Consider the following 23,800-nt stretch of genomic DNA (forward strand, 5'->3'; position numbering starts at 1 on the left):
TTTAGGTTCATTCAATAAGTCAGTCAGTCAGTTGGTCAACATGAATAAATGAATATAAAACATAACAAATCTGTATAATAAATAAAACATAAAATGAATGTTTTTTTTCCATGTGTGTTTTCTGCAAACTGTAATTTCAGAGAAAAACTGAATATAATAATAATAATAATAATAATAAAGAATATGTTTTCAGAGACTGATCTCACTTCAAAATGACAGTACAACATCTGTAATTGTGAAACTTCCTGTTATAACAGACTAATATCACTGAGGATTGATATCAGACCATCTCATTTGTCACTCAGACAAGACATTCTGACTTGGAATTTCAAAATTAAAGCCCTATAAAATGACCTATTAGTGCAATATTTGTATTCAGATTGATAGCAGACCACCTGAACTTCCATGACAAGACCAACACCAACAACATGTTTGTCCATCTGTCATCACCCCTGACTTCCCTATGTTGTCTGTGACTCTCAGGCCCATGCCATTGGTTCCTACTTGAAGACCTACATTCTTTAAAGGTCCCATGACATGGCCATTTCTACTGATCATAATTCCATTGTTGAGGTCTACTAGAATAGATGTACATTGTTCAATGTTCCAAAATCACATTGGTTTCTCATACAGCATCTCTGTATAGTATGTGTATTCACTCTCTGTCCTAAACGGCTTGGATCCGCGGCTGAGAAAAGATAAGGCTGAGTGAGTGTGTGTGTGTGTGTGTGAGGAGCTCCGCGGATTGGTCCATTTGGACCTGGATGGTTACGTCACTATACTCAGGAAGAAAAAAATGGAAAAATGGAAAAATGGAAAAATCTCCAACGAGTCGTTCTGGGGCAGCACAGACAGGTTTCTTTTTTTTGCTAAAGAAAGAAATGCAGTTTCTAACAGTGTTACTTGAACAAAAATAGTGATAGATTTGTTGGGGACTTTGTTAGAGGCCAATTAATTAACACAATTGAGCATTTATGGCATGTTTCATCCACTTTTATTGTATTAAAGAAACGTCAATCAATGTAGTGTGGATTACAGGTGTATTATTAGTCAAAAAAAAAAATATATATATACGCTGAATACTTTGCTTAATGAGGTTTGCCACACATGAAATTTAGATTTAAGTATTGCTTTTTTCTGGAATTTGTTGAAAAATAGAATACACCATGTCACAACCTTATATTTTAGATTGATGATATTAACTGTGACCCATGGTACGGTACCACCTGGAGGAGCACAGGGACTTTTATTTTGAAAGGCCTCAGAGCGAGAAAAGGAAGACGGTCGGGAGCGCGCTTTGCTCCTGCGTAGCGGGACTGCGCCCGGGCGCTGATCTCGGTGTGACAGCTCAGCGCTGTCCACGTCAACACACCGAGCGAGAGAGCGAGCAGCGATGGACTCCACGTCTCCGGTAAGAGCTCTCCGCCGTGACACCGGGCCGGGGCACCGGCTCCTTCACTTTACTGTCCCGGTGCTGTTTATGCTCTGCAGTTTGTGCATTCTCCACTGCTTTTAATATAGCGCAGGGGGGGGGGGGACATCTGTTGCATTATGGCTGATTCGATTGGAGGGGGGGGGGGGGGGGGGGTCTGCAGACTGTTCTTAAATCAGGGACAGGTTGAGTTATTCCTTAATTAATGACCGTGAGTGTGACCTGATCCTATTGCTGTGAACGCGCAGGCCTGATCGCACTGTTTCTCGAGCAGCTGGGATAGACACACTTTTTCTTCTTCTATGCGTGTAATAATAGTAGAAACCGGGCTGGATACAGTGCGACAATTTATAGCGTGTTAACTTAACTCCATTATAATAGAGAGTGCGAGCCGCTGCTGATATCCACTTATCACCGAGAGACCAGTCAGAGCGCAACAGGAGGATCAACAGACTGGTGAGACCCGGTCCGAGACTAAGTCCGAGACTAAGTCCGAGACTTAGTCCGAGACCCAGTCCGAGACCCAGTCTGTCTACATCACTCATGGCGTAGTTAAATGTGTGCTTGTGGTGAGCATATGTGCACAGACCGGTTGACGTGTAGAACAGAGTGTGCCACGTCCACCTCTCTCTCTCTCTCTCTCTCTCTCTCTCTCTCTCTCTCTCTCTCTCTCTCTCTCTCTCTCTCTCTCTCTCTCTCTACATTTTCGATTTTGCTTTATGGTTGTATTGTCACGACGTTATGGTTCAAACATGTTGTGAATAATGAATTTGAAAGAAAACTAAATAAGAAAACAACGCTAAAACAATGAAAAGTGATTTACATTGGAGCATTTCTTGCTTTGTGACAGAATATTGTGAAATAGGCTCTATTTTGAGGGTCAGAATGTATGGGATTTTCTGGTTGAATTTTTTGATTTCTTTGTACTTTGGACGGCTTATGAAACATGAACATCGGTCTCAACTTCTCTTATTCCACATGGATGCAAATTGTCTTTATTTTTTCTAACCATTCTCTCTTGGCGACCTGTGCCAATAGCAGTTTAGCACAGTTCTCTGAGTCTTTATCTAATCAGGGTTTGTCTTTTTATAGTTGCTTTTATTTGGGTGAAATATTGGATTTCTGCTTTTCACTTAAGCTGAACAGCCAATCAGATTGAGAGATTTGCTGGCGAATCATCCTGGTAAATTGGGCTAAAAGTTGCTAACAAGGGCCAACAATGGCTGACTAGTACCAATGGCGCTTGACACATCGCAAGAACTGGGGTGGAAGGCGCTCATTGGACAGGCTGCTGGTCTATAGGCTTGGTTTGTCACGGACTAAACACTCACTATGCTCAATTCACACCAAGCCGGACCGGTGTGTAACGACGGCTTGTGTATCTGCAGTGCTACGATTTGTGTTTTCCCTTTTTAAATAAAGAATACAGATAACTAAGTGTTTTGTTTCAACACATTTCACACACTTAAGTTAAATCTGTTGACATAATACATTTAATTAATTTCAACGTTTCCGTTTTTTCTCTTTACCGCCACTTGCTGGTATGGAGAGTTATTTCCTCTAAGGCAGGCGCAGTCAGAACATACAACATACATGCCCTCCAGGTGTTGTCTTTTTGGTGTGTTTAAGTGCCTCTTTTTGGCCAAGACACAGACACATGAGGCAACACAACCATTGGCTATGTGGAAAGAAGTTCCTTGATGTCTGTTTGTAGGCCTTCAGAGCCTTACTTGGTCTGTTATGGCCGGCAGTGTCTGATGTCTAAACTAACCTTAAATTGATTTCACCTTGTAACAAACCTGAGTGTACATGATTATTTGCGTCAGCCGTGTAACATCCCTGAACTTACTTTCTGACCCAAGGCCTCTTCTACTTTTGCAAAGTTAAATTAGGGTTTTCACAATGAGCAAAGCCCAATTCCAGCATTATCCTGTATTTGCAAGAACAGATAAATAGTTGACTAAAGGTAAGTAAGTATGTGCTTTTCCTAAATAATAGTTTTGAATGTGCAAGTTTCAACTTTGAATGGAGTATTTTCATGTTGAGTACCAGTGTTCTGTGCAGGTTGAGTCACTCTCTGCAGAATCTGAGCCGTGCACTGCATTCCAGTTTGTAATGTTTCCAGTCGTAATGCGCCCTATTGCTCCTTTTAAAAAGTTAACAAAAACTTGGCCTTGGAAATGCATTTCCTTTAAAGGTCCCATGTCATGGCCATTTCTACTGATCATAATTCCATTGTTGAGGTCTACTAGAATAGATTTATATTGTGCAATTTTTCAAACTCACATTGGTTTCACATACAGCATCTCTGTATAGTTTGTGTATTCACTCTCTGTCCTAAACGGCTTGTTGGAGCTCCTGCCCCCCCCTCCCTATGAGCCCAGTGTGCTCTGATTGGTCAGCTCGCCCACTCTGTTCTGATGAGTCCACCACCGTTACAGCGGAACATCAATGATTATGTGTTACAATGGCGTTAGCAACCAGAAAATGACACCAGCAATAGGCGCGTTCATACCAAGTACTTTGCCGTATTTAGTGCCGGCACTCAGTGCCCCGGCACTTATTACCCCAGGGCATTTAGTACAGATCGCGTTCCCTGAGGGAAGATTACGCAAATGAGCCGCTGACGTCACTTCGTCTTCTTCTGCTTTCGGTTTACTGGCAGGCCGCAAACAACTTCACGGCGTATACTGCCACCCGAAGTCCCTGGCCGGAAGTCCCCGGAGTTGGAGACTGGCTTCAGTCGAATGCTAATGCTAATAATGCTAATGCCAGGATAATAAAATGGCGGCTCTACAAAAGAGTTGTACGGGGCGTGGTTTGCAATTCGCCCAGCCAATCAGAACTGGGGCACTTTTTTCCCCCAGGAAAGTACGATCTCTCAGCAGGCACTAAAAATGGGGGTAAAAGTTCCTGAGATTAAGTGCTCTTTTTGGTGTGAACGCGACATAAGGGGTACTAACGGAACTAAACGCGAAAAGTACGGTGAAAAGTACTCCGGTGTGAACGCGGCTATTGACAAACAGATGAGAATGCTGCGTGGGGTCTGGGTGCCGTGTTGGCGGCACCCCCAGCACCCCTACTTCCAGCGGCTATGTACCTCATCACTCCACCGCTCCCATGTTTTCTTTTGTGTTGCCATAAGTTAGTCTCTCTTCGTTGGTGCGCTTCGTTGGCTAATGCTAATGATATTAATGCTAATGCGAGCAAATAAAATGGCGGCTTCACAAAAACTTTTCTGCGTTTTACGGGCGTGGTTTGCAATTCGCCCAGCCAATCAGAAATTGGAACCTTTTCCTCCCCAGGAAAGTACCACCTCTCTAGCAGGGACTGAAAAGGGGTGAAAAGGTTCCCGAAAAAAAGTTCTAGTTCCAGATCTTTTTGGTGTGAACGCAAAATCCCAGGAACTATCGGAACTATTCCTGTGAAAAGTACTCCGTTGTGAAAGCGCTAATTGAGTCAAACAAGCTTCTTATTGAGCTCTGAAACTAATGCTGATGTTGGTATGTATTTCATTTATTACTTCTTCAGACAATAGACAGTCACCTCCAGTGACGTCGTTTTTTTCTTAGGTATTTAACATATACAATATGCTGAATTTATTTGTTAACCATCTAGCTGCGTATTTCAAGCAGTCATTTTAGTGATACGGTGTGTTTATCATCCTCCGTCATTTCATGTTAAGAGCGAATCTCTTGAGGACAGGGCAGGGCCGACAATCATTAGTGAGGAAGTTAAACCTTAGTCCTGTACAGTAGTGACATATATTAAACCTCAAAACTGCACGGTTGACGGACCCAACTGATCCAACTAGCATGCTGTTATACTAACCATTTGGAGTGACGATGGTCATTATTAAAACATTAGACAAGTTTGAAGAGTTTAAGTAGGACAGACGTTTTTAGTTGTTACCTAAAGTTTCTCTGTGGAGTTTTCTTATATATGTTCATGTGTCTCATCCTTGAGACCTGACAAACTTCTGGAGTGCATACTGTAAAACGTCTACCAAGCCAATATTTTGATGCATGGACGTATAAAGAGAACTGGATTGATACAACGGTGGAGGAGGGGCCCATTCTTTCCGTTGGTAACCATGGTAATGCCAGCTGAGAAAGTTGGATATTGGATGTCTTAAGTTCCTGGTCTAAGTTCTGTGATACACTCCGACTGTGAATCTATGCTAGTCAGTGCATAACAGAACTTTGTCCCGGCTCTGAAAACTCTTCACACTGAAGGACTGACGAATGGATGGACGGATGGACGGATGGATGGATGGATGGATGGATGGATGGATGGATGGATGGATGGATGGATGGATGGATGGATGGATGGATGGTCTATGGTCATCTCCCCTGCTGTGAATGAAATTCCACTACAAAGCTGAATGAACTAACATAATAAAAGCCTTGAGGTCTACAGACGAATGTTGAAATGGTTGGAATGGGCGGCTCATGTGTGCACAGGGTGTACAGGATAATAAAGTTTGATCCAACACACTTGTCAGGCATGACTGTAGCTGTGTTTTGATGAAGTAGACCTCTCCCGGAACCAGAAGTTTCCCTGAGGTGACTCAGCAAATGTTAAAGATGTCCTCTCTGTGTGTTGTTGCAGGAACCTTCTCTCTACACAGTGAAAGCTGTTTTCATTCTGGACAATGATGGCAACAGACTTTTGTCAAAGGTAAGAACCACAGCATGTTTAGGTCCATTAACTGCACATTCATCCTAATCTAACATTACAGTGGACCATCCGAAGCTTAAATGTGAATGTAAAAAATGTTCTAGTTCTAAAACCTCAAAGTCCACATTTTAGTCTAAGATTACTTTTAAATGCAACTTTCAATATTTAAGAAATATGCAATTGTTGCTCTCTTCCCAAGAGTTCGATAAGGGGATCTATTTCACTCTGATGTCTCACTCTTATAGTGTTTTAGGAGAGTGAACATTGAATGATGAGAGGAATATTAATAAGATTAATTTACAGAAAGTAAAGCTGCTATAGCGTTTCTCGGGATTCCCTCATGGCATACTCGGCCACTACCAACAGCTCAGAGAAATACATTTATAGACTATAGCTAATTATAAATTATGTATATTATCCAAAACAGGATGTGATTTGATGAAGATTTTAGGGATTCAAATTGTATTCAACTAATCCAGAGCGAAACTGCATCCGGCAGTGGCTCAGTCAGTAGACTGGGAGCTGTAGGGTCGCCGGTTCAAGTCCCCGACCACACCTAAAATATGGAGTGTGGACTGCTACTTGGAGAGGTCCCAGTTCACCTCCTGCCCTGCCGTGGTGCCCTTGAGCAAGGCACCGGACAAAAAATGTCACACTTAAACTAATAAAGCATCATTGTATCGTGTTCAGTAGATAAAAGCCTTAACCCAGCAGTGTTTATGTGTGTGTTTCAGTACTACGACCCTGAGCTCTACCCCTCCATGAAGGAACAGAAGATCTTTGAGAGCAACATTTTCAACAAGACTCACAAAGCAGACAGTACGTTGATGTGCCCTGCCTGTGTGTTCTACTGTACACTCACACACATCTCCAATGTCACCTGTTACACCTTCCACCTGCTGTTAGCCCAGCTTTTATCTCCACTATGCAGCCAAACCGTGCTGCAGTAGTACTAGGCCTAACATGTTAGTAAACCTTGAAAATCCAGTGACTTTTGGATTTGCTGCTAGCGTTTAAACCATTTATTGTCTGTTCAGGAAAAGATGACGGATACTCCTCAGCTGATACCTGAGTCTCTGCCCCTGGCCTTCTTATCATCATCCTCCTTTTGTTCTAGACTCCTCCTGCATTACTCCTTTTCTCCTCTTTTTTTCTCCCATGTCATGCTATATCTCCTTTCCCTCCCTCCCTTTGTCCCGCTCCTCCCTCCCCTAAGCATCAGTTGTCTCCCTCTCTCTTTTCTTGTTCTACAAATGATCCCACTTTCTTTTTCTTATTTTCCCTCACCTCCTTCCTTGCTTCCTCCCAAATGTGTATCTTTTTATTTTATTTTCTTACACATTTCCTACCTTTACTTCCTCCTGCCTTTCTTTATCCTGTCCCTTCTCTGTTGCCTCCTCTCGTGGTCATCTCCCTCTCTATTTCTTCTTCCCCCTTTCCTCCCTCTTGTAACATTCATCCCTCAACCTTTCCATATCTTTATTATGTGAAGAAGAGAGGTGAACCCATCCCTTTCTTCTTCTCTCTGCAGATGAGATAGCGTTCCTGGAGGGGATGACCATCGTCTATAAGAGCAGTATAGATCTCTTCTTCTACGTGGCGGGAAGTGCTCAGGAGAATGAGGTAGGTACAAAGTAGTTGATGAAATGAAAGTAATATGTGCATTTTCAAATAACGATAAATTAATGGTATTTTAAAGGATCTTTGTTACAGTGTGTGAAGGTATAAATTCAAAGCACTTTACAACACCCATTAGCATTAACCCGTTCACAGACACTGAACACTCAATATAGCTGGGAGGGCTTTTTTTTATTTCATGCAGTAACACTTGCTTCACCTGTTGAGAAATTCTTGCAGCAGTTTTGACTGAATAGGCTCTGACTAAGCCACTGAGCTACCTGTCCAACCCCAGACTGCAGACAGAGACTAACTGGGGAACAATCAGGAGCATTGAGCAGCTTCCCTTAGGAGGTGGTGGAGACCAAACATAGAGCTAAAATAAATGTGCCAGCATGTTGGCCGCTGCAACCTTTACAAAGTTTAAGTGTATTTTTATTTTAAGGGTTTTCAGCTGTCGCCTACTAAATGGCCAAAACATTCATTTTACGTACACATGACACAGACGAATGCTAGTGTTGCTCTGTCTATGCTGGATGTGTTAATATGCAATAATATGTGAACACACCATATCAATCAATGGGGGATTTTAAGCCTGTTATTGAATTTTGTTGTGAAATTTAAAAAAAAGTAAGTGTGTCTTCAGAATCTAGCTCAAGCATTATTTTCTTGTTCTCTCTCTAGCTGATGCTGATGTCCGTACTGAACTGCCTGTTTGAGTCCCTCAGTCAGATCCTCAGGTAAATCTCTTGTGGTGTCTGACAGATTTACGGCGCAGAATAATAATGACGTTTCTTTTACAGACTTACATTCTGTATATATTCCATACACATGCACTACAATGATCATAAAGCACTGTCATGCATGCAGCCTCTGAACATTGCCATCCCCCCACCATAGCCTCTCAGATAGGTCTCCATTTTGAAATCAAAATACAGAACTTTGTAAAAGTTTCACAATTAGGTATCACAATGATGACAAAATAACACCTGGTGCTCATTTGTAGATACATATTTAATATTTTACAAAGCACCTCTTAGGAAACAGGTGTTGTTCATGTTAAATTACACTCCAGCCATTGACCACACGATGAATGACCCTGATATAAAAGTTTGACATTTTTAACTAGAAAATGTGTTATCCACCTCCCGAAAAACGACATCCTAAAAAACAACGTAAAAATGTATTTGCTGTGAAGCACATGTGGAGTTGATAACTTTGCTAACGTTAGCTTACTGCTACAAATGAACAGAGCCAAACTGTTTTAAGCTATACTGTGTTTACATTGTTTCCTTCTTAAAGAAATCCCAATAAAACCACACACTTTCCTTTTTACTTTTATACAAAACAAATATTTGACTTTTGGACTCGGCTAGCTTTTCCCCCTGATAACAGTGATGCTGCTAAGCTAAGCGTCTTGCTCAAGCATCCAACGTGTTTTATAGAATATTAAACTGTTCCTTTATGTTAAGTTGAGGCCATGTGAAATACAGATAGTAATAGTAATAGTAACATAATCAAGATTGTTTGATTTGTTCTGCAGGAAAAACGTGGAGCGGAGGTGTTTACTGGACAACATGGAGGGAGTGTTACTGGTTGTGGATGAAATTATTGATGGAGGGTAAGACAGTGTGTGCAGCTGTTTGGACGTACTCAACAAACTAACTTAGGAATTAGCTTTGCTCAGTTAGTCCTTTATTCATTTGAATTGTTTTGTCTATAAAGTCACGCTTGTTTTTTATCCCGTCGCCAGGGTGATCCTGGAGAGTGATCCGCAGCAGGTCCTACAGAAGGTCAACTACAGGGTAAGAAGACTGTCAGTCACTCTACGTTGTAACAAGTGTTCATTGATTTCATGTGAACAGAAACCATATAAAGAAGCTGTTAGCGTGTCCTGTTCAACCTCACGCGCCAATCTTACTCTTCTGATTGGTCAGCTAATGTCAAAGCCAGCCTATGGCTTCGAACTTGTTATTTACATCACAGATAGGGATTCAAAGGTTTATTGTCATATCGTATACCCAACTACGGTGTAGTATGTAATGAATGAAAAACTTGGGTCACAGGTTCCTCAACAATGCAATAACGACATAAAACACCTTTAAATAAACAACAACAATTAAAATAGTGCAAGCTCATAGCAAGGAGCCAATAGGGTGGTGCAGTGATGATGCATTTGTATAGGCCGATCCTTGATTTAGCATCGCAATGGCTCCCTCAAAAGAGCAATAGGATCTTTCTTTACGATGTTGGAATATTGAAGAAAATAACATCTTTGGTGCACAAGCATTTATGGTATTTACACTTTTTGTACAACAGGATCATATACACATACTAACAAAAAATGTATAATAGTTTAAGCGTAAATACAATCTCCAGAAGTAAATAACAAACGTATTGCTGCAAACCAACGACATCAGTCGCACAACTTCGCGTCACCACCGCTAAGCTAAAGGCGGCTAACGCGTGGCGTGATGACATGTTGCAGACATGTATATGTGAGTGGAGTATGAACTTACATATTTGATGTTGTATAACATTAAAATTGCTCAAGCTTGGATCTAACCAAAAACATTTTCAACAAGCCATTGACTTTAAGACGAGGGAACCCAGAAGTTCTTAAATTCTAACTTATTTCCAGGTTTTAGGACTGAATCCTGCACCACACTATTGCGTTGCTATACATTCACATATGGGTTGTAATTGGCTGTGGATGTCTCTACAGTATATGATGTTATATCTGATCTAGTCCTGTTTGTGCTGCTCTACTTCTGAGTTGTGAGTGTGTATCAAGCAGTTTGCATCATTTTTGCATTTTCCTTTTTCCATAATAATGTCATTTTGTTGTACAGGCGGATGACAACCCATTATCGGAGCACAGCGTGGCCCAGGTAACACACTCCTACACCTTAATGACACTAAATGTGTACACAATTGCATATGACAAACACACATTTAGTAAGTGCACTAAAAAACACACAGAAACACACATATTGTATATTAATGAACACATTTCCCAGCAACAAGGGGTGCTATAATGTTTTGTCATTTTACTGTTTAACGTATTCCTGCTCGGAAGTTAGGAAAAAAGGAACAAAAAGGGCACAAATGACAAACTCCACATTTATCATAAATGCAAATGCTAAAAACATGTCTGACTTGATATGACCAAGTTCTATGCACATGAAACATCAGCCACTCATACACACACATAATGCTCACTGTGCACATTGCATGTGGACCTTATGCTTATTATTAGCTTGTTATTAGCTTCTTTGTCATACCGTTATCATTAAGTGTGCTTGTGTAATGTGACAACAATAGCTCACTGCTTTCTGGAAAATTAACTCTCCCGGCTGCATGCCAACGCTTTTTCTAACCACGCATGTTAAGCTAGCAGCTAGAATGGTGATGGATACTAAATGGATTAAGCACTGTAGCTCCCTAAATGCTTCACAGATGTAAAAGTGATCACTCCTCTGCTATTAATATTAGATTGAATAACATTCCATCACCACAACAGTGTTTTTCTGATATGCTTCCCTTTTTCTGCTTTCTGCTGGTGTGCAGAAATAAGCATGTGTGTGTGTGTGTGTGTGTGCTCATGCTCTAAGCTGTTCTGTATCTGTTGCTTTCCTGACAGCACATAACAGAGAAGCTGGCTCTGACCACTAACGTAAGTCTCTACTAACTTCACACCAGCCTTCACTGCACACCGCACGTTGCTCTGTTCTGCCTAACACTTATGATACTATCACTACTGAACAGTAGCACTCTGTTAGAAGTGTCTAAAGGTCAGATCAATTGAATTTAGAATGACTAGCATGTGTAGGAGAACACAAAACAATAGGTTACGCAATATTTACAATAGGTTCATTGCTCTAGCAGTTTGGAGGTAAGGACTCCAAGGTTGAGAAACTCTGCTATAGAGTGGTGCAGGAATGAGTCCTAAACCTGGAAATAAGTTAGGATTTTAGCATTTCCGGGTTCCCTCGTCTCGAAGTCCATGGTTTTTTTTAACGTGTTTTTGGTAAGAGTCCTAAAATAAGGTCTGTGGTTAACACAAGCGTAAGAGATTGTTATGTTTTGTTCTATGGCATTAAATCATCAGTAAATACCCCTAAGTGAGACCACTAAACGCCATCAGTCCGAACATTAGCCGCCTTAGCTTAGCGGTGGTAATATGAAGTGTTGCAACCGTTATGTGGTTTGTTTTTAGCCTAACCGTAGCTTTTTACTTTTGGCAATTGATTCAACTATATAAAAGTGGTGTTAATATGTGGATATTATGAACAAAACGTGTTAAACGTGTGTTTGCCATAGATTCCCATTTACTTTGGTCGAGGGAGCCCTTGTGATGCTAACTTCAGGGTCAGCCTACAAAAAGACTTCATCACCGCACCACTCTACAGACTAAAGTAAAACATGACATGCCAAAAGGCTCCAGAAGCTTACAGCAGGGGTTTGAAATGGAGGAGTTTTTATACTGAGCGAGCACACACATGCAAATATGACACATAAATGTTTTAGTTAATTACTGATGACATGTATAAGCTTGGGGGAGAACCACATTGAGATGATGATGACTAACTCATGCGTTGGATATGTCCATTTAATTAAACAATAGCTCAAAAATGATCATAAGTGTTAAAGGTACCCATGCTTCCGAAAATAATTATGATTATATAATACTAAAATGTACACCTGCTATTCAGGATTAGCATCAGTTTGGCAGAAGTTTGTTTTTAGACTTATGTGACTGCATTTCCCAGCATCCCACACTGCAGTGAATGGCTTCTGAGTTCCATGTGCCCCCTGCTGTTTAAATGAAGAACTACATGCTCAGTCCTTAAATAAGGTCTTGATTAAGAAGTACAAATAACTACAGTTGATCATGTACATCTTTTGACAAAAAAAAGATTGGTAACAAACTCGAGAGGCTTATTTTAGACATTCTTTTGATTTTAGTGACTTCTGTTTCTCAGTGACCATTCACCCTTGTTATTTCCCTGTATTAAAGGTAGGGTAGGTAATTCACTTCAGAAACACTTTTTGTTATATTCCATGGAATGCTCTTAATTACATTTCATTTAGCTGACGCTTTTATCCAAAGCGACTTACAATTACCAATTACAGGGACATTCTCCCTGGAGTAACTAAGGACTAAGTGCCTTACCCAAGGGCACACTAGTGGTGGTGTTCCTGGCGGGATTTGAATTCACAACCTTCCAATTTTCAGCCCACCTCACTATCCATAGACCACCACTATCATCCCGATAGCAATGAATATATTAAATGCTTTGACAATAAATATATACAAATATTTCATCTGTGGAAGCCGTGGCGCTGTAAAAAGCAAGTCCAATCATCTGAGCCGGCCCGGGTCAGATGACTGGATGGCCTACCTGCCTGTAAGCCTTCCATCTCGTGCACAAATTTATCTCGTGTCCTCATTGGTCATGTGCGCGTTCGTGTGTGTTGGAGGAGGGGCTCTGTAAGGAAGTTGTGTACTTTCAAATTCTAGAATACCTTTAAGTATATGAATTATTCCGTCAGAAAATCACTGAATAATTTATAGGAATTGTATTTGATCATACTGAGATCGACTGAATCAGCCGTTTGAAAAAGTTTAAAAATAGATTTGACTTATCTGATTGTATATAAAGAGGGGTCTTTTAAATGGCCAAATGACTCCTACCTTAAAATGTGTCTGCTTAATAATCATTGTTATGATCGTAAACACGAGGCTGGACAAAACAAAACATTTCTCAAAAATAATGTAAAACGTGTAAATGAACCTTCCTGTCCCTGTGTGAACAGAGTGTGACCTCTAGTGTTTGAACAGTGCTACTGCAACACTGTACAACTTGTATACACTCACTCCAAACATGTGTTTTATCATCAAAATAATTATCATTGGCATACCGTTTGCTTTCCATCTCTAAATGACAAACCCTGGTTATGCATTGTAGAAATGTAATACAAATATTTTTGATCTGAAAATAATTATCACTGCCAGCCAAACATGTTTTTTAATGGTTCTCTCACACAAAAATCAGGCTTTCCTTAGTTAACTGCATCATTTACAAGACTTCTCATAATGTACTGTATTATATTCCGAGGTGGAAGAAGCATTCAGTAAAAATCCAAAAACCAATCTACTACCAAAATAGAAAGTAACGGACATAGGTTACTATATAAAAAGTCTTATTTGACCTATTTATGGGCATAATGGCCCATTTCCGTATCATATTAGATTACTGGATTATAACAAGTGATGCATTCATGTGTTTGTCACAGCTGGTAAATCTGATCCTATTTTAGTGATTTGTATACATCACCTGGGTATTTGAACCTATACTTATGTCAATGCTCATGTATGAGTTGATCTACTGTATATTTGTGTGTCTGAATCTGTAAAGTAACTCAAGCTCTCAGATAAATGTAGTGAAGTATAGAGTAATACATATCAATACATTCAAACACTGATTACATTTCATATTTAATGTGGTTTAGGTTTTAATTTGTACTGTATTTTCTTTTTTGCTGTATTACATCTTGCTAAATTATATGTGTCTTATCTTCTTTTGTTCTTTCTTTCTGTGTACCAGGTTCTGCAGTCGGCCAAGGAGCAGATCAAATGGTCCATACTGAAATGACCCGTTCTAATTCTTATGTAAGTCTAGGAGTGAAGAGAAGGTGGCTACAAGCCTTTTAGCCAAGAGGCTGCTTCTAAAGCACTAACCAGCCAGTAGTAGACATTTTGTGTTTTGGCCTTTTGTTACATTGTGTTTGACATGTATTAATTTATTTGGTTTGAGAGAGTTATGTTAGTTCATACTCTTGTAGATTTGTCATTTGACGGGCCAAAGGACATCAGGGAAAGAAAGGAGAAGACTTGGTTCCAGCTGTGCTTCTGTAAAGTTTGGTTAGTGATCAATAACTTTTATTTTGAAATCAACTTTTATTTGGAAAAAAAAGAAAAATACAGCTTTTTCCCAAAATGTTACAATCTATTTAGGGAAATAAACATTCATTTTCATCTTAAATCAGAATAGATACTGGAAAAAAGTTAAATATCACATCACAAGATAAAGGTATTTTCATTTGAAACATGTCATTTACAAAAATATAAGTTCAAATCTTTTGTGCACTGAAATGCTGAGTTTAGTAAAGTTAGATTCATAGAGCCTTTTAAAGGAATGTAATGACGCCTTGTTATGACACTAAAGAAATGTTAGCACCATGTGGCCACATGTTACTGCGGCACTGTCCGGCAATCCTTCATTTTTTATAAAGTTGAATGATTATGAAGCTAAATAAGGATCCAAACATATCATTTTAATAGTCAAAGGGACATTGAAGGTTAAGAAAAAATGCAGATAATTTTATGGACAGAGTTATAAAGAATATAATGTGTATTTTCTGAAAGCTAGCTATTAAATATTTTCTTAGTTAAAAAAGCCAAAGACATTTTGTTTACATTTGGATGTTGTGAGACTGACGATTAATAAAACATTTGTCCTCATTCACAGTGTCCTCTTATTCCTGATTTGATTTCTTAATTATTTATTTTTTATTATTTTATTTTAATTTAACCAGATAAAAAAGCATTGAGATAAAATCTCATTTACAATGCAAAAAAATAAAAATCTTTTAGCTTTAATCCCAATGAAAAACAGTCATAATGTCACTAGTTTATAATGAATGTGCTCTCTGTCCAATCAGGATACAAATCTAGGACCCTTATGAATATTAACAAGCTTGTGGGTGTGGTCAGGGAGGTTATTGGTGGAAACGTAGAGCCGTCAGCAGACAGGTGCCTGCTCTCCCCCAGCCAATCGTTCGTTCTGCTTTTTTTTCTGATGGATGTGATTGGCTGCCTGCAACTGATCCAGAAACAGTCCCAGACTAAAAGTAATTTTTAACTGAGTAAAAAAAACACACAGCAGAGTAAAAGCATTAGAGCAAATAGTTTATTTATATTGGTAATCGTTGAAATAATTCTAATAAATACATGTTTAATAAAAACTATTATTATTTATAAACTTTGTTGACTGACTCGAAATAATTAGCTCAAAAGAAAAGTCTGTTACTGGTTAAAAAAAAAAAGGTTTCAATACATTTTCTGGTTCTAAATAAGTAATACTTATGAACAAAACTGAAAGAAATACACAAGTTAAAAAAGGTTTCTCATACTAGAAACAATCCTATTTTTATATTATGTAAAGCTAAGAAATGGATGCATTCACAAAAAGCCACTCTACTATCAGTATCACTTATTTAGTGATAATTAGAATAAATATAACACTGGATAAGAGTTGGGGGTTAGATCTTCTTGACAACAAAAAGACCACAAAAAGCTTTCATTAGACATTTCAAAAATGTTTCTGTTTATGATCTGTTGTTTCTCACGTTCACTTTTATTATGGAGAGCAATAATTCAGAGAGAGTTTCTCTGTCAGATCATTCGTCGAAATGGCCATTCAGTCACATAATCAGGCTCCTGACAGATTATCACTGCTCATCATTATTTAGGTTATTAAATCATAATTCATAATCACAATATCGATATACACTGACGAAAATAATGAAGAAGTAGCTGTAGGCCACGGATATGGATCTTATAGAATCAGCGACTGATCCTATAAGATCCATACCTTATACACAGCCATATCTGTCTCTGTTATGACTTTATTTATATATCGCCACTAGGTGGCGATCAACAACGCCCGGCTAGCTCAGTCGGTAGAGCATGAGACTCTTAATCTCAGGGTCGTGGGTTCGAGCCCCACGTTGGGCGACCATCTTTTGTTGCGACAATATTGAGTATAATGCCTCCAAATGCTGCTGGATAGGGAAGACACAAGATAACTACGTCCTTAAATGTGTGACATTGCAAAGATATTAAAGTATACGAATGTCAGAGTCTCCTATTTATTTCTTATAGATGTTCATTTACGTTTATTGCGTTTATACTTTTATTTGTTTCTTTTGTCTTTTACTTCATTCAGTTTGCTCCAGAGATAGGGAGATCCTTGCCTTCTTCTAATTGAGGATTTATCACAGTAGTCTGATCGATTCTACTCTATACTTTTACAGTCCTGCTTTAGAGTGCAGTTAACAGCACTCTCCACTAATTAACACATACAGAGTTATTCATGAAGAAAGATCTTTCAAGTTATCACAAGTTATTAAAAACACATATGAGAGACACATCTTATACTAAAACATGCATCTGTGAGGAGAATGTAACATTACTGACAATAGTTATTGCATCTAACAATTAGTAAATGCATATTTTCCCCAAAAGTTTGTGTTAATATGTATATCAGTTATGAATGCATATGAGTATTTGCTGAATCTTCTGAGAACCAGCAGGCAGACACATGTCAAACTTGATTTGATTTCTGCAGACTTGGGAAAGGCAGCCATTTGTCGCCATCTGGGGGTTTATGTCTGTCATGGAATGCAGTCCAATTCAGCATGAACACCATACCTGTTCAATTATTTATATGTACTGAAGTCGGACAAATATAATTCTTTCTCCATATGGTTTCATGAATTGGGGATCATCTACATTCCCAAATATAGATATAAGGCCAGTTGTAATGGAGACTACTTGTAAGTGGTTTTCCAACAGACCCTACCTTTCTATCTTCTTCCCTGCTCTTCAGTTTCCTCATTTTTTGTAACGCAACACAAAACAGATCACTGACACAATGCACACATCTCAAATGGCTGTAATGCTTAACAAATAGAGTACACAGCACACCATGACATCATAGTAAACCCTATGAGTAAAGCGTGGTGCTGCAGAGTTCGGGCTGTTTGACACTGTTTGTCCACGCAGATTTGCCATAGTTGTATTTATTGCACTGAAAAGTCTATGAAGAACAACAAGTGTTTTGCCTTCTCAATCATTTAACTCTGCTGAACCTTGAAGCATATGTGTCTGTAGGTAATCAGCTTTATTTATTTTTAAATACTTTGTTAGAATAGTTATTTAAAACATTTGGATATGGATGGTGGTAAATTGAAATAATGGCAATGCTAATCACATTAGCTTGTCTATGGCGTTTGCAATGTTAGGTTAGCATCCAGGCTAATGCTTGGTCAGCTGTGGTCTGTAGTGCATGGAAATCTTACATTTGTGTTTTAATGTTGTTCAAATTATTCAATGTTTGTTAATGTGAAAACAAGATAAACTCATTACACCTTGTAAATGTGTGTTTCTTTATTTCAGTTTTAGAAAAATGACTTTAAATATACATCCTAAACTTACCCACTGTCTCGTTTTCATTGAAGAAACTGTTAGTTATCTGCCAAACTAGATATCACATGTTCATTCCAGTTAGGACAGAAGATCGAACATTTCTTATTTTTAAGACCTATGTTTTATAATACTAAGACCTGTGTTTTGAATTGTGAATACCATGTGTCCTTTAATGAAGACATATGTCTTCTAAAGTGAATATTGTGGTGACACGTTATGGGACATAATTCACCGTTGGGAATATTGTGTTGCAACACGGACCCGTTAGTGAGGGTACCGGGGTTGGCGTCATTCATGCTAGCTTGAGTAGCAACAAGCAGATGTACTTACCGTGTCTTCTTTCTAATGGATAATAAAGTGTGGAGTTCCATACTGAACACACCGCCTCTGACTCCCTTTCATCAGCTCTACACTGGTGACCCTGACGTTTTCGTGAAAGTTTCCGAAGACTTAATGAACATGGCTGATCGCGATGTTTTTGTTAAGCTGCCGGAGTTTTGGGAGCATGCTGCTGCGGCGTGGTTCGCACACGTGGAGGCACACTTTGCCTGCCAAGTCCGTGACGGGGACTTGAAATATTTCCACGTGGTAGCAGCGCTGGGAAGCTCCACGTCGTCCAGGTTGGTTGGATTTATCGCAGACCCCCCACGCCATGGCAAATATGAGGCGATTAAGGCCCTTCTCCTTAAGACATTTAGCTTATCTGCTAAGGAGAGGGCCCGCCAGATTCTTGACATTCAAGACCTAGGAGACAGCAAGCCATCTCAGCTCATGGAGAAAATGCTGAATCTGCTGGGGGGGGGGAGATCCCCGGATTTTGTTTATGGAGACGCTCCTTCCTTGGCTGAAGAGGCCGACCGTTTTTTCCTGGCTACCCAGCAGTCCGGTGCAGAGGCGCTAGCTGTGACGCTCAGTGCCCCCTCACCAGTTAAGAAGGCATGGGGGAGGCTGGACGCGACGGTGCCAAACCGGCGTGGGGACACAGGAGTGTTTTTACCACGCGCGGTTCGGGGCCAGGGCGAAGAAGTGTATCGCTCCCTGCAGTTACAAACCTCCGGGAAACGGGGGAGCCGGCGCTCAGTAGTGGCCCTGAGCGTTGGCGGCACGAGCAGGCTTCTCTTCGTCAGCGACAGAGTCTCGGGAAGCTTGTTTCTGTGTGACACGGGCGCTCAACGGAGTGTGGTTCCTGCGTCGAGGGAAGATGTCGCTCGTGGGGGACACGGACCGCGGTTGACGACGGCTAATGGCGGCCCCATTCGCACGTACGGCGTGAGGCCTATGTGTTTGTGTATTGGAGGACAGCGGTTCAACTGGGATTTCGTGACGGCAGACATTTCTTTTCCCCTCCTCGGGGCAGATTTTTTATGTGCTCACAGACTCTTAGTGGACGTTAAAAATCAACGCTTGGTTGATGCCTTGACGTTTTCCTCCCTCGTGTGTACGCTTGGCAAGGCGGCGTACAACGGGCTGTCGGGCTCGCTGTCGGGGGCGGACACTTTTCTCAGGCTGTTGGCTGAATTTCCAGACCTGACGCTGCCCACCTTCTCTGCGCTCACCACCAAGCATGGGGTGGAGCACCACGTCACCAGGGCCAGGGCCCGGCAGTTGAACCCTTCTAAGCTTGCAGTAGCGAGGGCGGAGTTTTCGACCATGGAACGCCTGGGTATCGTCCGCCGGTCTGACAGTCCTTGGGCCTCTCCTCTGCACGTCGTTCCCAAGCCGAACGGCGGTTGGTGCCCGTGCGGGGATTACCGCCATCTCAACGACGCCACGACACCTGACCGCTACCCGGTGCGGCACATTCAGGACTTTTCAGCGCACCTGGCCGGTACGCTGGTGTTTTCTAAAGTGGACCTGGTGCGTGGATACCACCAGGTGCCCATGCATCCCCTGGACGTTCCCAAGACGGCAGTGATAACACCGTTTGGACTTTTCGAGTTCCTGCGGATGCCTTTTGGGCTCAAGAATGCCGCTCAAACTTTCCAGCGCCTGATGGATTCGGTGCTGCGGGACTTGCCGTTTGTGTTCGTCTACCTGGACAACATACTCGTCGCCAGCGCTTCGGTGGAAGAGCACCTGTCCCACCTCCGAGCCCTTTTCACGAGGCTCAGCCAACACGGGTTGATAATCAATCCTGCAAAGTGCCAGTTCGGGGTGTTTGACATTGACTTCCTCGGACACCGCGTCACCAAAGGCGGTGCAGCACCCCTGCCGGCGAAGGTTGAGGCTGTTGCGGCGTTTCCTCGCCCGCTCACAGCCCGGTCGCTCCGTGAGTTCCTGGGGATGGTGACTTTCTACCACCGTTTCATCACCCGGGCCACCCACATTATGCGGCCGCTGTATGAGGCTTTGAAGGGTAAGGCCCCCATCCAGGCGATTGACTGGACGGCGGAAGCTGAGGTTGCTTTTACGGAGGTCAAGACCGCGTTGGCTCAGGCGGCCCTGTTGGCGCACCCGTCATCCACAGCTCCCATCTCCATTACCACAGACGCATCGGACTATGCCGTTGGTGCGGTGTACGAGCAGTGGGTGGAGGGCGCTTGGCAGCCACTCGCCTTTTTCAGCCGTCAGTTGACGCCCAGAGAACGCAGGTACAGCGCTTTTGACCGAGAGCTCCTTGGACTCTGGCTGGCCGTGCGGCACTTCCGTTTATTGCTGGAAGGCCGTGGGTTTACGGCATTCGTTGACCACAAGCCGCTCACTTTCGCCATGTCTAAAGTGGCAGAGCCTTGGTCTGCTCGTCAACAGAGGCAGCTTTCCTACATCTCGGAGTTCACCACAGACATTAAGCACGTGGCTGGCAAGTCGAACCTGGTTGCGGATTGCCTCTCCAGAGTCGTCATCGGGGCCGTCCAGTTGGGCCTGGACTATACCCGCATGGCGGCGGACCATATATAACATTATCGGTTCTCATCTGGAACTACACTACAGTATGCCTTTTTAGTCATGTATTCTGTACCAGCTGTGTTTATTTATTTATTTTATTTACATTATCTTTGCTTTTTATGCCTGTTTTTAAATGCCTTTTTAATAATGTATTTATGCTGTATTTGTTCTTAAATGTCTTTTGCTTTTAATGTGTAAAGCACTTTGAATCGCCACGTGCTGAAAAGTGCTAAATAAATAAAATTGCCTTGCCTTGCCTTGCCTTGCAACGTGGTGTGTCGGTTTGGCCCCCCTTCAGACATTTCCTCAGACCGGGGTTCCCAGTTCACGTCCGAGCTCTGGAACGCTGTGGCGAGAGGTTTGGGGGTTAAGCTTCACAGGACAACCGCTTATCACCCTCAGGCTAACGGACTTTGTGAACGTTTCCATCGCTCCATGAAGGCGGCACTCAGAGCCGGCCTGACGGACGGCAATTGGGTCGACAAGTTGCCTTGGGTGATGCTAGGCCTGAGGACCGCGCCTAAAGAAGATCTGCAGTGCTCCACGGCTGAGATGGTCTACGGTCAGCCGCTGAGGGTTCCAGGGGATTTCCTCCCCAACGCATCGGCTCCCTGGTCGGCGACGGCCCAGCGGGCTTTCCTGCAGGACGCCGCTGAGGTTTTTGCTCCGATTCCCACTGCCCAGCACGGTACTCAGGTGTCCCGGGTTCCTGTGGAGCTCAGCTCGGCGGAGCACGTTTTCGTCCGACACGATGCGCACAGAGGGCCCCTGCGGCCCCCGTACGATGGACCTTTGCGGGTTTTGGAACACGGGGACAAACACTTTGTGGTCGACCTGGGTGGTAAGGCCGAGCACGTCTCGGTGGACTGGGTGAAGGTGGCCCACTTGGATTTGGACCAGCCGGTGGTGCTGGCACGACCTCCGCGACGGGGGCGCCCCCCGGCCTTGATCCCTGTCACCGAATTGAGACCCATTGTTCCGGTCTCGCCTCTTCCGGAGGCCGCCTATGCAGAGGTCGTTTTCCCGGCTCCCGTGCTCAGGAGTCGTGGGGAACCTGTCGTTCCTCCCCGCCACGGTGACTTTATTTATGGGACATAATTCATCGTTGGGAATATTGTGTTGCAACACGGACCCGTTAGTGAGGGTACCGGGGTTGGTGTCATTCATGCTAGCTTGAGTAGCAACAAGCAGATGTACTTACCTTTTCTTCTTTCTAATGGATAATAAAGTGTGGAGTTCCATACTGAACACACCGCCTCTGACTCCCTTTCATCGGCTCTACAATATACAGTAAGTGTTCTATAGTACAGACTTGTGTGCTCTATAGTTCTGTAGTATGACCCATGTCTCCTGTAATAAAGACATATGTGTTCTATTACAATCATCGATGTGCTTTACAGTGAAGACCCAAAAACACTGTTTCCCATTGACTTACATTAGGAAACAGATGTCTGTAATTCAGCGTATATATATTTTTAAGCAAAATCAACTACCCAGTAGAAACACATGAATGATGTGTTCTAGTGAAGACCTACGTGTTCTATATCAAAGACCAGGAGACTGGCATGTGTGAACATTCTCCAGCACCTGTACCTACAGTATGGGTGTTCTTAAAGCGTTCTTCTATTCACAGACATATACATAGTTAAGATGTGCGATTGTTTGTGTGTTGCATTACAACAGCTGAGAATATAGAAAATGATTTGATAAAAAGAGTTGCATTTTTTTCTTTCTATATCTAATTGCACCTGTACTTCTTCTCACATCTTGCTCTTTGCCTGCCTTTCCCAGAGACCGAATGTCAATCAAATGACCTCACACATTGTGCTATCCTCTTCTCACTAAAAGCATGAAGTTATCGGGTCTGTTTTCTCTCCCTCCTCATGTGTCCTGCTCCGCTGCCTGCCTGCTTTATATAATGCACAGCAGAGCCACACATGCTGGGATTGGCTGGGGGGAATTAGCATACAGAAGCTGATTGGCCAGGACTTTGACAGTGACAAATTGGCCTCATGGTGATTGGATAATGAAGTTGTGATGTCACTGGATATGGGCTGGGCGAGTGAAAGGGAGAGTGAGGATGAGAAAGAGCCAGAGAGAGAGAAAAGTAGGAGGGATTCAAATGATAGAGAGACCCAGCAGTTACAGGAGAGAGAGAGAGAAAGAGAGAGAGAGAGAGAGAGAGAGAGAGAGAGAGAGAGAGAGAGAGAGAGAGAGAGAGAGAGAGAGAGGAGCGCTAGATCGGCTCTGAGAGAATGAGGAGAGCGAGATCGTACTCTTGCCTCTCGATCGGCGCCTCTCTTCGTCTTCTAGCCTCATCTCCTCCATCCTCCCATCCCAAACACTCCCGCCCCACAAACCGGAAGTAGGGAGAGAGATTGACATTAAAAACTCTGGACTACAATGATTTCATTGTGAATGTCAAGACATTAGAAAACAAATACATCAACATGAGCCAACATTGATCCAGGAATACTTTGAAATTGTAAAACAGTGTGAAAGTTTCCTGATTCCTAGAACCAGGCGTTTTTCACCCAAATATGTAAAACAAACATTTAAAAACAGACCCTTACAACTACAAATAATCCGTGTCAACAGTAACTCTGGGTAGTAGTATTTAAAAAGCCAGGCCACTAGCTTTTATTTAAAAAAAACAAACTTAGTAAATGTTAAATTGGCTATATTCCAGCTCTGATCGCCTCACACTGTTTATTTAATGTGTGCACTAAAAGGGAGGGAAGATATTTGCTCATTTCATGTATTTAAAAAAAGGTCTTTGATTCAATTTGTCATTCTTAAGCGTTTGTAGCTACAGCCAGGTCACTTTATTAAATCTCAATTTGGCCTTTTTCTGTATGACTTAATGTTCTGACTCGAGGGCCTATCAATATTACACAACATTTGATTTC

The 23,800-nt window shown here is 42.0% G+C and overlaps 1 protein-coding gene and 1 non-coding gene across 3 annotated transcripts; both read left to right on the forward strand.

Annotated features, from left to right (window-relative positions):
- The first annotated feature begins 1,309 nt into the window (after positions 1–1,309).
- On the forward strand, positions 1,310–15,261 carry copz2 (COPI coat complex subunit zeta 2). 2 transcript variants are annotated; one of them, XM_034113714.1, is made up of 10 exons: positions 1,310–1,411; positions 6,044–6,112; positions 6,847–6,931; positions 7,644–7,735; positions 8,414–8,469; positions 9,273–9,350; positions 9,483–9,534; positions 10,582–10,620; positions 11,373–11,405; positions 14,341–15,261. In XM_034113714.1, exons 1-10 carry the CDS (start codon positions 1,394–1,396, stop codon positions 14,386–14,388), a joined length of 570 nt encoding a protein of 189 aa, XP_033969605.1. In that variant the 5' UTR covers positions 1,310–1,393; the 3' UTR covers positions 14,389–15,261. The 2 variants fall into 2 exon arrangements, with proteins under 2 accessions (XP_033969605.1, XP_033969606.1); XM_034113715.1 differs by lacking the exon at positions 11,373–11,405.
- Positions 15,262–16,459: 1,198 nt separating this feature from the next.
- On the forward strand, positions 16,460–16,532 carry trnak-cuu. The gene has a single exon. It is a non-coding gene; the product is annotated as a tRNA-Lys (tRNA).
- The last annotated feature ends 7,268 nt before the right edge of the window (positions 16,533–23,800 follow it).

The sequence above is a fragment of the Trematomus bernacchii genome, unplaced genomic scaffold (genome assembly GCF_902827165.1).
Source record: "Trematomus bernacchii unplaced genomic scaffold, fTreBer1.1, whole genome shotgun sequence".
NCBI lineage: Eukaryota > Metazoa > Chordata > Actinopteri > Perciformes > Nototheniidae > Trematomus > Trematomus bernacchii.

Excerpts from the sequence above, each read along its gene's own strand:
- copz2 (XM_034113714.1), top strand. Across the intron at positions 6,932-7,643 it reads CAAGACTCACAAAGCAGACA|ATGAGATAGCGTTCCTGGAG; the intron begins GTACGTTGATGT and ends TTCTCTCTGCAG. Across the intron at positions 9,535-10,581 it reads TACAGAAGGTCAACTACAGG|GCGGATGACAACCCATTATC; the intron begins GTAAGAAGACTG and ends TTTGTTGTACAG.